Source organism: Egretta garzetta, unplaced genomic scaffold (genome assembly GCF_000687185.1).
Source record: "Egretta garzetta isolate BGI_Z169 unplaced genomic scaffold, ASM68718v1 scaffold211, whole genome shotgun sequence".
Taxonomy (NCBI): Eukaryota; Metazoa; Chordata; class Aves; order Pelecaniformes; family Ardeidae; genus Egretta; species Egretta garzetta.
This window is the reverse complement of record NW_009258673.1, coordinates 583239-599298: the sequence shown is the minus strand read 5'-3', so window position 1 is coordinate 599298 and position 16060 is coordinate 583239. Positions and strand designations below refer to the sequence as shown.

The following is a 16060-nucleotide window of genomic DNA, read 5'->3' as shown; positions in this document are numbered from 1 at the left end:
TAGTCCTTAATTTCACTGATGTTCACACCTACATCAAAGAACACTCTTTTACAGGTAAAAAGCCCCTGCAAGGCCCTCCCAAACCATTAAGTATTTTGTGACTTATCTGCAAATAAAACTGATTTATTTCCTCACAGAGGTACAAATTCTTTGAATATCATTTACCTCCCTAGTTGAAGGTAACAATCAAATCTGGTGTCACACAGGCCTGCAGCAAAAGTAGTCAAAAGCTTTGGGAATGACTTCAACTTATGGACATCAATAGCCCTTTACTGGAGACAGCTTCTTTGCTCTCCCTGGAAACTCATTTTAAGAGAGCTGGAATGCAATTTATTCAACATGCAAAGCAGAACACATGATTAAGTGACATTTGGAAGAGAACAGATATTCCAAACATTAGCTTAAAATACACAAATGAGGGAATGCAACATATGTATGTTTTTAAAATTTTGATCAAGAAGTCCTCCCTATTAATTGGAAAGCCACTGCTCCAAAACAATATGTATTTATAGTTTCATAGATATGTTTAGGGAAAATATTTACATACCTGTTACAACTAAAAATTATTCACCTTAAGCACAAACTTCCTTGATTAGATTCAGTTTCTGTAACAAGTAATGTAAAAGGACCCACTGCTTTCCGAATAATGCTGGTTAGGTGCTTTTAATTACAGTTACAACACTGACAGAGTGTAATCAACACAGCCAGGCAGCGGTATTCACTATCGCTCAATAGAGACTCTAACTCACCTCATCCGATTTTATTACCAGAGACACAGCAGTCGCTTAACATTTTTTAAATTTTAAGTAAGAAACTAAGGTAAATGACGGGATTTCCATTCTTTGACTGCCTTCAAGTGTTGAGTATAAAATGTTCTTGTACGTAAGAAGAAAGATTCTTTAGATAAAAGTGTTCTTTATTTTTCATATATTCTTCACGGAGAATACGTAATAAATTATTAGTTGACAAATGGGGGATGAACTTTACCTATACACATACAGACAGATCCTGCAGAAAGGCAAACTAAATCACATTTGTAATCCTTACAAATTGCTTTCGTTTTCACCATTAATCCTCTCTAAGAAAAAATGTTCTAGAGATACAGATTTTAACTACTGCTTGGAGGGCTTCACCAAAAATAATTCTTTGATCTATTTTCCCTTTCACTGAGTAGCAGGAGTAAACTGTACATACATCATTTACAGCTTTTAAAGTGCAGTCAGAGAAAAACCATGCCACCTTCATTTCCACATTACTTTTAAGAATCTAATATAAGTTACTACCTCTGAGTCATACTTAATGCCAAATAAGATGCTTGGAGACAGTAACATCCATAATAAATTTTAAACTTTTAGAATGAACAACATATAAGTATGTAAATATAAAGCAGGCATATAGTTACTCAAACAAAATCTGCTATAAAATTTCTTTATATAAACCACAAAACCAAAAACTGCATCAGAAATCATTCAAAAGAGAGCTACGCTTGGACATAAAAGTAACCTTTAAGGAGTTAAAATGTCCTCAACTACAAGTCAAGTTGAAACTTATTTAATTAGGTTCTGTGTTTGAAAAAATGAAATAAATTCTTTCATTAACTAAACCAAACTCCCTTAAAGGCAACAATATGTTCCCTCTCTGTCAGGACAGAGCGCAATGAAATCTTTATTTTAATTGGGGTTAGCTAAGGGGCCATTTGGCTTCAGATGCTTTGTTTATCAGCCCTAAGCTTTACAGCTTAGCCAGTACTTGAAATATTTTATTACAGAATGATTCCATTAAAAAAAAAAAAAAAAGAAATAAAAAATACAGTCTTCCAAGTAGTCTTATATAGAGATAATTTTAAATGTGCATTTTGAAAATTGGAGTCCAAGTCAAAGGTATCTCAAAAGAAACCCCCAATTTCCTTTTGCATTATTGTGATACAGGTCTCCTTTATAAATGCCCTGTTCTAATGGTTTCTGCATCATGCCCTTCCCTAAGCAACACAGCAAAGATGCAACTGTAGAACAATGGATCTCTCCATGGTGATGACTACGGCGAAGCAACCAAACACACCTCATTTTTGTGTTTTGTCACAACCACACTTCCTTTGTTGTGGACAACGCTTCAGAACCCTTCACATTGCGTGGACTTCCATTTCATAACTAGCTGGTGCTGCAGAGAACAAGGAAGGCTCTGCCATGCCTGAGAACTCAGAGACAAGCCTTTCATAAGAATAAAAATCATGCTTTATATAAAACTCATTCAAGGGCACAGCTTACTTTCCATTTGTTTCTAAACAGCTTTTAACTTTCATATGAAAACCTTGGAGTCTTGGACCTGAAAAGCTTGGAGCTGATCAATTCAATTTTAAAACAAAGAAAATTAATTCTTATTCAGTAGATGACACCTTTCTCCTGTAATAAACTGATTTACAAATATCAGACATCTTCACTAATACAGATACTGAAAATATTACGGAAAACAGCTATGGCAGGAATGGACAGTGAACAGGAAGTCTACAAAAACATAGCCCCAGTTCATTCCAAACTGCAGCTAACATTAATTAAATTATCCAGAATAAGTCCTTGCTTTATTGTGAGGATCAAGATTAGACTGGATTTTGGATTTATTTCTTATTAAACCTCCCAGCCTTAGGAGTATTCCTAGAACTAAAATAAAGTGAAAAAAAGAAAAAAAAAAAAAAGAAAACTCCAAACCTAATTTCGAAAAATAAAAGAGAGTATTATGATATTTTCATATTCATTTTGCCTGTGGTATCTCTACAATTTGATCTGTCAAAAAGACTTTATTTTTTTCCCAAATCATTAAAATTATTTCAGATAATTTCTAGTTGTCTTCTGGAGGATATTGGCATTACGTTGGTAATACACGTCACATACCACCAGACACTACATACATTATTTAAGATAATAAAATACTATTAGCATACTTTTTATAAGTCCAGTTTAAGAATTTGGTTTTATTTTTAAAACAAACTCACTGTCTTTCTTTTGTTTTCAGAAATGAAAGCATTGCTGCTGAATCTGAAAGAATTAAGCCTAACTCAAGACAACTCGTTGAGTTCTGTGCTTCCCGTTTATGCTACCTTAAAGAAAATATAACAATTTCAAATTAAATGTATTATTTATATTATTTATATTTATATTTTTTTATAATTTTTTCTCTAGATAGCTTTTTGCATATCTTCTCTGTACTGTTCCCTCGCGTGAACTGTAATAAAATGAGCTGCTTCTGCAACTTCTCAGCAGGTATTTTGATTTGAGAGTAATCACAGTTTTCTCTACAATCTTTATACAATTTATGTCCTGATCATCTAACAAATAAGTAAGAGACTTAAATTGACATCAATATGTATACTTTTCTTTCTAACAATGCAAACTAATTGTATATCTCTAAACGAGAGAAATGTTTATTAAAAAAAAAACAATCCTAGTGAATATACCAACTATTGAGTTCAAAGCAAAGACACCACATGTGTCTAAATAAATATCAAGGAAGTGTCAGAGGTAAATGAGGAGAGACCAGGTGAAGTGTGTGTGATGTGTTAATTGTATTCAAAAAAAATAATAGAGCAAGACAGAGAAGCTGAACTTCCAATTATCATAATGGTATCTACTTCACAACACATTTTCAAACTTGAAAGAGACATTTTAAACCATAGGAATTCTGAGCAGAATACCTCCAGCTGTGTTCTGCATAAATCTTGCACGCTGTACATACACAGTTTATTTCAATACCAAGTAAAGTTATGACTTACAAAATGCATATTTCAGTCACAATAGAATATCTGTCATGGCCAAAAGCTGCTACGCATTGAATGAAAGGAACAGAAAACAATGACTTAAATTAGAAAAAGATAAGAAAAGATGGAATCTTTTCATTTGATGTTTTACTAGACTGAAGTAGAGTGTGTTTTAAAGAACAGTGCATTTACCAGCCCTCTGCAGAGTTTACATTTTTGTGCACCCCAAACAGAAGAAAGAAGAAAAGGTGGGCCTCAATGTTAAATTAACTTCTGCCTATAGAGCATTTTAGTCATGAGCCAGAATTTACCTTTCACTACTGCTCTGCCCGTACTAAAATTGACGTATTTGTGAAAAAAAGTTGCCCAATTCTCTACAATATTCAAGAGCCAAACCAGAAAAGGGGCTTAGTCCCCTTCCATATTTCCCCTTTCCAGAAGCCTTAAGCAAGTAACAAGTACACCATGAACACTCAGGCAAGCAGTACCCCCCACCCCTCCCCAGGACTGAAGAATCAAGATGACAGCAAGCTTACTACTGAGGCTACATTCACATGTGATTTTGCTAAGCCCCAGGGCAGTATCAGAGTATCTCAATGTGATCCTGAAGAAAAGCACAACTCCGGATGATAGCAGGTCTCCTATGCTGTCTGCCATGGAAAGCTATCACACTGAACTGTCAATTATGTCACGCATACAAATGTCTCATTCTGTCTTTAAGCCGATAGCATTTTAGGCTTTCATTGCATGAGCTGTTTCACCTAACTATGCAAATCATTACAAATAATTTTGATTTACTGCCTTTCACTTTACTCTCTTTGTACTATAAGAGTACAAACTGTATGGTCCAATTCATACACCATCTATGATGTGCATGGTGAAAGACCAGAGTGGCATGATTTTTCTATTATGAACCTTTATTAGTTTGTTCCTACCCTGATTAAACATTCTAATTTTTATCATTATTTCATCAAGTTTGCCTGCTACTGAAGTCTAGTTTAGAAATCCAAACACCAAAATTTCTTCTACCATCTCCTTTCAAGGGAAGGAATACTTTCTGTTCTAGCCTAAACAGTCTTTTGGGGTGGGGTTTTTTAGTGGGGTTTTATGGGGAGGGAGGAGGGGGATGGTGCTGTTTTGTTTTGGTTTTTTTTCCCCTAATACTAAATGCAACTTATTTACAGCTCATTTAAAAAACACATAGTCACCGAGTGTTTTACACAAGCTGAATTCAACGGTCATGTTATTTTATGCTTGGTGTTTGTTTACTTGCTTCATTGTTCTACTCTAAGTCCCCTGCGCTTTATTAGTTCAGGAAATATCTTCAACTTTTCCTGCATGGTGGCATTTGCACACTGCTTCATTGCTTGCTGAGGCTGTGCACTCTCAATTAGAAGTAAAGTATCAGGAGAAAACACAATAAAAACGCAGACAAAAGTCAGTCTAAACCACACAAACAAAGGCTTGAAACAAACTGAGAAGAAACAAAACCAAGTGTATAAAATAGCACAAAACCCAGAGAATCAGGTGTGAAAGGCACAGACGAATAATTTATCAGCTGAATGTACAAATCCTTCCACAGCAAAGCTGAAGTACCACGGAGCTGCTCCTCACTGTACAACCTGCCCTGGTAACAGGAAGATTTAGAGGCTTTTGAACAAAGCTACTTTTATTTCTGCAGCACCAACACAGAGGACGCACAGAGTGACCCTGCCCAGTCTGATGGCTGAGCAGATCATTTCTACGGAAGCTGCAAAGTTACTTAGGCAATGAAACACGAGCTACTTCTCACAGCTTCCAACAAACGAAGACACCACAAAAACTTACATGTCAGCATGGAACAGGTAAACATTAATAATCTCAAGAGCAGTCCTGTGAACATCAGCATTCTGAAAACCCCGTTCAAAGGAACCTTACGTTTCATCTACTGTTGCTGTTCGTGCACTACAAGATGCAGAGCACACGATCCCTTACTTTGGGCAATATTTGTAAACTGAAATACAAGACCATTCCCATGCTGGTTTTGGGGGCATTTCGCCTGTTTGTTTGTTTTTTGTGGGGTTTTTTGTGTGTGTGTGTTGGTGGGGTTTTGGGGGTTTGGTTGGTTTTTGGGGGGGGCTTTGGAGTTTTTTTTGTGTTGTAGTTTTGTTCGTTCGTTTAGTTTAACACATATGACAGACAGGAAAGTTTGGCTGCGTATTTCACAGCAGAAATGCCATATTCAGCAGATCTAAATGCTAACTTTCTCAAATTACTATTATTTTTTATTACCTCTCCTTCAGAAGCGTTGTTTCCCCCATCTACCATGGCATACAGAATTATACAACACAGTATCTTAAAACAGTTTGGAAATTACAAAACAATTCTATTTAGTATATAACAGACTGCTGTAGAAGATTAAAGAGAATGTCTTTTCAGTTTCATTAACATATGCATATCTCAACGGATTTAGATATAGAATATTAAATGCATTTTGAAGAACAGTAAATGCTTTTTAGAAAAAGGGCCATTTCTAGTTTAAAACAGGAAAAGCAAAAGCTGAAACTTGTCTATAGGAACAGGGAACAGTAACGCTCTGAGACAACATGCAGCAACAGGATTGAAATGAAAACAAAAACCACACAGAAAACAAACAAACAAAATCGTCTTTCCCCAGCAGATCTTTTCAGCCAGTGATTTTGACTTCTGGGTAGCAGGTCTTCTGGAACACTTCCCATAAGCAGTAAAACATAACAATAGTTACAGGTAGCACCTAAGTGAGTCTGGCGAAAACCAGGGTTTTCAAAATGCATAAAACACAGAATCTTCATACTAGGAAAAAAAAGTCTTCAGTTTCAGTTCCAGAATACACAGAAATTCATTTTATCTCAATTTTTATCATACAAACATCAGGCTTTACTCACTGTCACTGTCGATGCCACTGCCATTGTCTACTCCTATCTGTTAGCAAAGTCATCAGGATGAGATTGAGAAATTACCGTCATTTAGGCACTACTAGACTGTCTATACAGGCATATATTTGAGAGTCAACAGCAACTGAAGAGGAGAAAAGCAAAGATGGGTGGGAGAAAACTCCTATTAAATATACACCAGCCCTAACTTTAAAAGGAGCACAACAAAATTGTGAAACAAAAACTTTATTTTATATGCATCTGCTCACTGTTTCCCCTACGGTTTTTTGGGTTTTTTGGGTTTTTGTTTTGTTTTCTTTTGTTTTTTAAACAAGTTTGTACACATATAATATAAGCATTAGTGATCTTCCTTCTTTATTTTTTCTATATATGGATAACACTCCTAAACCCCTGACCTATTGGGACAACCAGTGAAAGGGAAGGATCTACCCTGTATACAATGTATACCTCTAAAATATACATGAGGGGGAAAAAAAGCCATGCAAAAGGTGGCTGTGTAGAGGAAGGAACTGGGATGTGGCAATTACTGTGAGTCGGAAACAACTATTTACTCTTCCACTGAATAACTTAAAAAAATAATTCACCATGGCAACAATCATACTTCATAGTAGATAAAGCATTGAATGCTACAAAGCCTTTTCAAAATGAATTATGCACCAGTATGTAACATGGACTTTTTTTATGTTACTGCACACATATTCCAACAAAATTTCCTTTTGGACTCATCTGGCGTTTGCTTTTTCACTCTGCACCACACATCATCTACTTTTCTGCCTTCTGTCCTACTGAGATCTCATGGATCTGGAATTGTTAAAGGAATTAATAGTCTTAGTCTGGGCAAGGGATTGATATAAAATAATTAATACAGTGGCCTTATGTCATGCCATCACACTGCTGCTTTAATGTTTTCCTGAGAAATGTATCAATTTGTGTTACCAGTATCATGGTATTTCTTACGAATTGGTAAAGCATAAATCGTTAGTGGTGTAAAACCCTAAAATGGATAACTAAACTGTTCTCTTAAACCACTTTTGTCCTGTCCAGAATGCAGGTGCACGCCTTTTAAAAATACCTTTTAACTGCTAAGTTGCACCTCATTTCCTAAAAAATTTTGAGGAACATTTAAGTCTCATTTGAAAGTGATCCCATGTCTCAAGGTTAAAATTCAGAACAAATTATTAAAGTTTCTAGAGTTCAGTTGTGCAGTATCTCAGCAGCATAGCATGATGAATTGGAAAGATCCATACCATGATATTGATAATACAGCAGCCCCGATTCTGAGGAAAGAATTCATAACAGGGATGGAATCAAAACTAACATCTCCTAACACTAGATAAGGCAGCAACACATCTTAAGTATATTGCATTGCAAGACCTTTGCATCAATACAGTGTTGGAAAAAAGAACTGGAGAGCATCTTCATGCTTCCTCCTCACAGACTGAGTGCTGCAACTGGTACTTGATGCAAGTGGGATCAGATAGGCTGCGTCCCCTGAAGACACCCAAGGGTGCGAAGGTCAGCTAACCCCAAAGGAGAGCGCAGTGGTCAGTACCAGTGACTCAGAAGGTATGGACACACAGCAGCAGAAACATGGCTGCAGCATGGATCATCAAAGAGGAGCTATCTTTGTTAGAATGGGTAATAGAAACTGTCAAAAGAGAACAAGGGGATAAAATGATTCTCCAGAAGTGTCTTTACACTTCTGCATGAAGGCAGGAAAGATTTTCACTTTTTTTCAAGAAAAAAAAAAAAAAAGCTGGAAATACAATAAAGGAGACATCCTTTTTTTAATTATACACTCCTTATGCAAGTATAATGTCCTACACACTTCCCTCAGATGTCCCTATATGGTTCCAGAACTATGACAAAACCACAAACTGAAAAGGCTTCTTTTATTATTTCCTTAAGTTGAATTGAATGGCATGTTGAAAAAGTGAACTTTTTATTTCCTCCTATTTATAATGGCTTTTTACCCCACCAGTGCTCAAATCCCATCATATTAAGAGAAAATGTGTATCAAAGTTACAATTATTAAAAATGGCAGTATGTCATTTTCTCTGTTTAGAATCCAAATATAAATTATCAGGCTTTGACAGGAAAACAGAACTAAGGCAGCAATGTATACATAAAAACTTATATACATACATCCAGTGCAGTTCAGCTAAAGCACTTTGAAAACTGGAATATGTAATATGTACATCAATTTCAATAAGCAGTTTCATATAAAGATGAGAAAACGCTTTGTAATCTCTTAAACACATTGTTGTCCACTTCACAAATTAGCAAGTAACTTCACGAATGAAAGCACATAAAAGCCTGCAAGTAGAAAAGTCCATTGACTCTGCCTCCAAGATTTTCTGTTTATTCTTAAGTGGATTCATCTAAAGAATATTCAGGTTAAATTTAAACCAAATAAATTCAAAACCGTTGAAGTTAATCAGAAATTACCCATTTATACAACTCAGGCTAATAAACCTGAATAAGACTGAATAACGAACCATGAAGATGTAAAAGAAAATAAATGACGCTTCACTGAAGAGATTCAATTCCCAATGCATTCAAGTTAGTACTGATGACTATTTATGATACTAGTTCAATCCAGAAGATGCAGGTTATGCAGAAATTTTTACAATATAATAACATAATATAACAGTTTACTAAAAGTACCATCCACTATCAGAATCACTGCAGTACCATTCATTACTTAAAATGGTTATGTTTCATTATTAGCATCTTAAAGCTTCAGTAAGCTCCCAACTACTATTCCTTATGTTTTAAATGTAATTGAAAAACAGTGGATGTTTGAAACTACAACAACGTTTTTCCTCAGTTTGAGACAGAGGTAGACAGCTTCATTCTTGTGGGACACATCACAAAACAGAACAGTGCTATTTTCAATGAATCTGCAAAACAGTGAAAGTTACTGGCCATGCCTTTCCAGGACTGAAAGCAAACTTTCAATTGAAAAAAAAACCCAAACAGAACCCTTTACAAAAATCCCTCAACATAGTGTATCAAAATCATCAACATCAATAATAAGATGCTAGAAATATTTTTCTGTATTTTTTTTCATTTTGACATTGATTTCAACATGTCCTCACAAACAATTTAATTACACTGTTAATACCATCACAGCTCCCTTCGCCCTCTTCTCCACCACTGTTTTGAGACTTACTTTGTTTAGAAACAGCGCAAAATTTGACACTTGACAAGCAACCAGCGACCCCCCCTTAGCACTGGACAGATCGCAATGCTGTCATTACTTCATTCCAATTCATTCACAGAGAGAAGGGCCTCTCAAGGAGAGCACAGCAATGGAAGATTTTGCTGGGCTGACCTCAAGAAGATAGTATGAGCCAAATAATAAGGAATATAGTTCTCGCTACAAGGAATGCAACTATATTTATTGTTCCAGCTCCTCGGAGACGTTGATTCCACAAATAAGGGACATCGTTGCCACAGACTGGCACGTACTGGAAATACTCACAGGTGTTGCAACTGTATAAAACCAGTATAAAATATGGAAATTATTAATATCTAGCATATTCACAGTCCACCAAAATTAGGTTTACATGGATTTTATAAATGAAAGGTCTAGATTTAGGTAATATGACAACACACAAAAGAAACAATTTTACAAGAATGCAGAGTTCATCACCCTAATAACTAGATTAATACATTAAAATAACTAAATAAGCCTTATAAAAACAAACCAGGGCATCTCGATTCAAATCCAAAAAACACCAGAGTCCCATGCACTGACATGTCTCTTCAGTGGTGTATCAGAAATAAAACAGGCACTTGAGCTCACATTGCATGACATAGACCTCTCACCTCAGTACACCACGGAAAGGGAGACCAAATTTTACAGTGCCTGCATATAAGAAATTATCAGTGCAAAACAGCAAAGTTAAAGAGAAGACTACTTGCAGGAGTGCTTAGATACTGATATCTATTTGGGTTAAGAATGTCAAAGTTAACCCCCCTTAATTATCCATACAAAAAGTAGCACCACTGCAAAAGAAAAAGCAGCACAGAAATGTTCACCTTACAGTGTATTTATAGCAGTGAAATTCAGACAAAAGGAACCAAGACATGGAACTAGAAATACCCATTCAGAATATACAGATTTTAAAGCAAAGTGCAAATAAACAGGCTTTTCAAATCTGTCAAGCTAGAAAATGTTGTATTAAGCATACACAACTCCCTTTGCAAAGCTCACTGCAGTGCCCACGTATCCAGAGAACAGACAGAAAGCTTGCCATTTGAGAAGACTGTACGTCAAACTTGGAGCCTGCTATTAAACCATCGTACCCAAGCTAGGCGAAAACGCACCCAGATGGCTTAGGGTAACTGTACTAACACCCCAAACCCAGCACATCGGATCCTCACATACCCTACGTGCTGCTGCTTTTGGCCAGCCCACACCGTGAGCTTACCTTTATTCACAGGTGTTAGGATGTTTGCTTCTTAACAAAGATTGTGAAATAAAGCCAATTAAATGTTGTCGCTAACCACTAGGTGTCAGCAGAAGAAAGTGCACCGTCAATACTTTTGACGCAGAAAGCGTGAGCCTCCTTTCCCCGCTCTGTTACCAGTACACACATAACTATTAAGTCCTACAAACCACCTTTACACACACGTAGGAATTACACACACGCAGGAATTATACAGCTGTTTCTGTTGAAGATGCCCTAATTTTGTGAATTAAATATTTAGAAGAGGATAAAAACTTTACCTCTACAAACAGCAAAAAATGAGGAATTTAGAAAAAAGTAATTCAAGTGAACAAAATGCTCACGTTAGCGTCACTGTTAAAACTTAAATAATACTCATAAAGGTAGCAGGCTGCCTCAATACAGCCAGGTAAACACTCTACTTCTAATGTATTTTACTGTACTTCATAGCAACAGAGGTTTGTGGAGACCGTGAGTGCATCACATGTAACAGATATTCTTCCATACTCAAAACCCGGCTTAACACACTACAGAAAACACATATACACAGTAGGAGACATCACTGAATCAGTTATTTTGTTACATCAACCTTATGATTAGACTTGCAGACTGTATAATCTGGATATGTTTTTTCACCCAAAAGCTGTAGGCACTGAAGGCTTCAGAAAGTTCATGGCAACAGTAACTCAGTCATTGTCCGTGTTCTGGCTTCTATATTCCTTACATAACCTTATATCTCTAGAGTAAAAGCTGAAACAGAATAAGAGCTCTTACTATGCTTAAGTATAATGTGAATTTGAAGTCTGTTCTGTGACACATTCTGGGCCTACACAGAATAATGAAAGATAGCTTCATATCATTTATCCCGAAAAGTCAACTCGTACCAGATGAGATGGTCTATGAAATTAAATTGCCTTATGAGACAAAAACTATGAAAGGAAGAAAAGCTGCTGCTGCTTTGACTTTCCTAATTATCAATGATTTTCAATGAACAGTCAGATTTCTTGAGTTATGGGATATCAAATGCAAAGAACCCCATCATGTTCAGTATTGCTTATGCCCCACGTGAAGGTGATAAGAGAAAAAACCCACAATGGAGGCACTTGAAAGTATATTCTCTTCCTAGAAGCTATTTCTTCCATTTGCTTTCCTACTTGTCTCGGACACATCAAAATTATTTCATTTGCAACCGTTACACCAGTAAGTTTCAAAATAATTTTTTCCAAAGAGACATCAAAATTTTAAAGCAAATTATGACAGCCACTGTGGTCTTTGTGGATTCTGATATATCAATGAAGAGAAATCAAAGAGTTGCTGCAGACACTTTAATATTCTTCCACTATTCAACAAGAAACCCGTCATTCCATATTCATACGAGAATATGCGTATCGTGACCACTTTGAAGACCTGTTAGCATATAATCCACAAACTCAGCAAACTGAGCTAATCAGCTGACAGGAAATAACAATGAACATAAGTGCTGTGTAGAAGATGGAATTACCTGAGAGTACAGAAGCCTATTTCAAGAGCAGCATTCGAAGTACAGCACAACAGAGAAACACAGGGCTTTAAATTGCAAGATGCCTTACTAATTGCCAATTATGATGCTTTGTTATTAAATTACAATCCCATTTTCTTTTGTGAACTTAGCACGTACATTTCCTAATTGTCTTACTCTTTACACACTATTGTCTGGAGTTTTGCTGCATCTTCTTCAGATCAGGTTTTCCAAGAGTTTTGAAATAATTTTTAAGTGCGATGTTCCTAAGAGTAAGATGAGTCTTTCAGTAACTGTATTTACTGTTGGTGTATTCTAAAAGGCCAGTGAAGCATACAGTAGTTGTATGACCTGCCCAATACCTCACAGGATGTCTGTGGCCCAACTGGAAACAGAATGCAGGTCATTTGACTGACATGTTCAGCACAGGAAACACTTGCCAATTTTCTTTAGCTAAATCTTAGTACTGAAATATATAATCAGAAATTAAATTTCTCATTTACAAAAGGACTTGGGAAAGAAAGCCCTGAAAATTTTCATTAAGAAAATAAAATTGGATTTTATGACATATTTGTACAATTATGTTTTTAAGTTTTCTTTGATGGAATGATAAGCAGACCAAACAATTTCTTCTACTTCCTCAGGTTTACTGTCCCTCAAAGTTGCACGTTCTAGGGGTGTGCCACTGTCAACTGATTTCGACTGTTCATCTTTAACATTCAGCCTTCAAAATACCAGATGGTATTTCCAGAAAAGCAATTTAAATTTTTATTTTTCTTCATAAATCCCTTAACTAGTTAATCTCACACACACATCCAGGCAAAGCATACACCAATATTTCCAGAGTTGCTTGGCAACTACTGGGAGGAGCATCGGAGAACAAGGAAGCCTGCGTGGATGAAGGGAAGTCAGTGTCTCCCCGACATGGATAAAGGAGGCTTGCAGCCAGAGTGCCTCACTGCTTTCGTTTTTGTTACTGATATGGACAACATTTTAAATACCTCCCACTATTTCACTTTAGACACTTTAAAAGCCCAATACTTGCACCCAGATGTACATACACAACTCAACACAATTTATTTTTTCCACACACGACACATGGATTCCCTCTGTATGACGTGGAAGGACTCATGCTGACTTCAGAAGTAATTTTTGAACCCTGACTATGAATTGTTGGAATGGTGTTTATTTCTCGGTGATAACTGGACTTTAAAATTCAGTCTGGCTTTAAAAATAGCCAGTAAGACAAACTATAGTACTGAAGATATTTTAGTTACTGAAACATCCTCAACATCAAGGAAACACTATGCCTGTAGTCCAACTTCTGGTCTTTTCCTTTAACATCATGATTAAAATTAGATTTATTACTTGTCTGCATGCCAGATCTCTTCATTAATCTCCACAGAGCAGGAGAATGCAAAATACAACACCTTTTCTCAACTAGTAAATTTTCATTCTCACTCCGCTCATTTCACCTCCCCACTCAGACTCAGAACTCATCTAAGCATCTCCCAGTGGTATTCAAGCTCTCCGTTGCTATCACCAATTTTCCGTTCTGCCTCCAAATGCTTGCAGATAAAATAAGAAGGTATTGAGACAAAAGTACATTTTTTCCTCCACAGAGATCCTCTTGTTAAGCAGCCATAGGTCTAAACAACAGTAGTTCAAATGAGACCGTGGACACCACATTGACATTTATCACTGCATTGGACTTGCACACGTTAGTTTCTCCTGCTTCAGAAATAGGGAACATAGAATATTTTGGAAATATTCTGTGGATGACTCTGTAGTTAGTACTTTTCATCCCCCATATTTCTGAGACGTATCTCATGAATTATACCTGAATGTTGCTCACACTATTTACCTTGCCTCTAACTGTCTATCAGCAAAATGTACACACTTTAAAAGGAAGCCCCTAAGTACACGGTAGCAAAGTCACAAAACATGTGGAAATACATTCATTTGCTGGACTGATTTGTACTGAAGTCCATGAAGCTACTTGCAGTAAGCCAGGAACAGATGCCTCACTAGAAGCAATAAAACCCAAGATCAAGTACAGAAAAATCCTTCCCCCACTCAGATGGCACTTAATCATTGCTAAATAGAGATTAGCTCTGAACCAGAAGCAAGAGATTGAATTTCCCTAACAGAACATTTATCGTCAATAGTTACCACTCCAGACATTCTTCGTATTTCTGTAAAAGCACAATTTCTTTACTAATTATGCTCTTAAACTCTGTGATTCCATAAATTAGCATGTTTCGCAGTTAAGCGTATATTGTGTAAAAAGTGTATCTTCTACTACCTTTAAAAATAATATAATGAATACCCAGGTTTTGCAGTGAGAGAAAATGGTCAACTCTGCACTAGCCTCCTACAATCATTAATTTATACTTTTTAATCATCTGTCTTCAAAAACAAGCAACACCCATACCTTTCCGTAAGAAGTTTTCTCCATGTGTGATTGAACATGCTTGTTGCACCTCTTTCTTTCTTAGGGACTGAAACACTGTTCTCAGTGCTAGTTAGCCAAAGACTGACCTCAGTAAAAGTAGGTTATACTACACTTGGAATTCTTCTCAGCTTTTTCCCCACCACAGCTGCAGATTTACATCTTATGCCTACTGATTTTCTACTTACAGGTTCAATTTTCAGGGCGTTTCTGTAGCTCCCAAAGAAAGATGCTTGTGCTTTTAGAAACGCTCTTGCAACACCATCTCCAGTGGTTGTAGAGACTTTCTTCAATCTGTTCTTCAGTGCAGAAACCTGAAATCACACAACAGGTCTAGATCACTCTCATATCACAAACAAAGCGTAACACATTGGGGCACCACTAAATGAAAAATGTGCTAACCACAGCAGCAGTTATGACAGAAAGTGACATTGTGATTTCAGAGTTGAATTTTCAGTTCTAAAAGCATTACTTTTCAAGCTGTTTTGCTTCTCTAAGATATGGCTGGATTCTATTCAGAAACCAATAGGAAAAGAAAGGCTTCATTTCAACCTTCCCTCCTACTTAAAATCCGCTGTTAACGTGCTGTTGAGTACTCTTTTAAAGGTAGTCCACAAAGTTCTGTGTCATTCTTTATTAGAATCCATGAAAGAATTTCAGCTAAATGAATTCAGACATCAGACTAATAGAGAAACTGTTCTGCATAATCAGGCCATCCATCACCACCAAGGCTAAGAACAAATTCTGTAGGTCTGAAAAATTTGTTTGCCACCACAAATACAAGTGGGTTGGTTTTTTTTCTTTTTTTTCTTTTAAGGCTATATTCCATTGGAATTTCAGAGACTTAATGGAAAATAACAGAGTGAGAGTTTTATTTATGCATGTGGTGGGTTCCCTTGGCTGGCTCCCAGACACCCACCCAGCCGCTCTCTCACTCCCCCTCCTCAGCAGGACTTGGGGAGAAAACACGAAGAAAAAGCTTGTGGGCCGAGA

The 16060-nt window shown here is 36.5% G+C and overlaps 1 protein-coding gene across 3 annotated transcripts in view; it reads right to left on the bottom strand.

Moving 5' to 3' along the window:
* DENND1A (DENN domain containing 1A) overlaps window positions 1-16060 on the bottom strand; it is a 211402-nt gene that overhangs the window by 64378 nt on the left and 130964 nt on the right. For all 3 annotated transcript variants that reach the window (XM_035888591.1, XM_009648821.2, XM_035888592.1), the window contains one exon: window positions 15256-15381. In XM_035888591.1, coding sequence (XP_035744484.1) covers window positions 15256-15381 — 126 coding nt within the window. The remainder of the gene's footprint in view (window positions 1-15255; window positions 15382-16060) is intronic.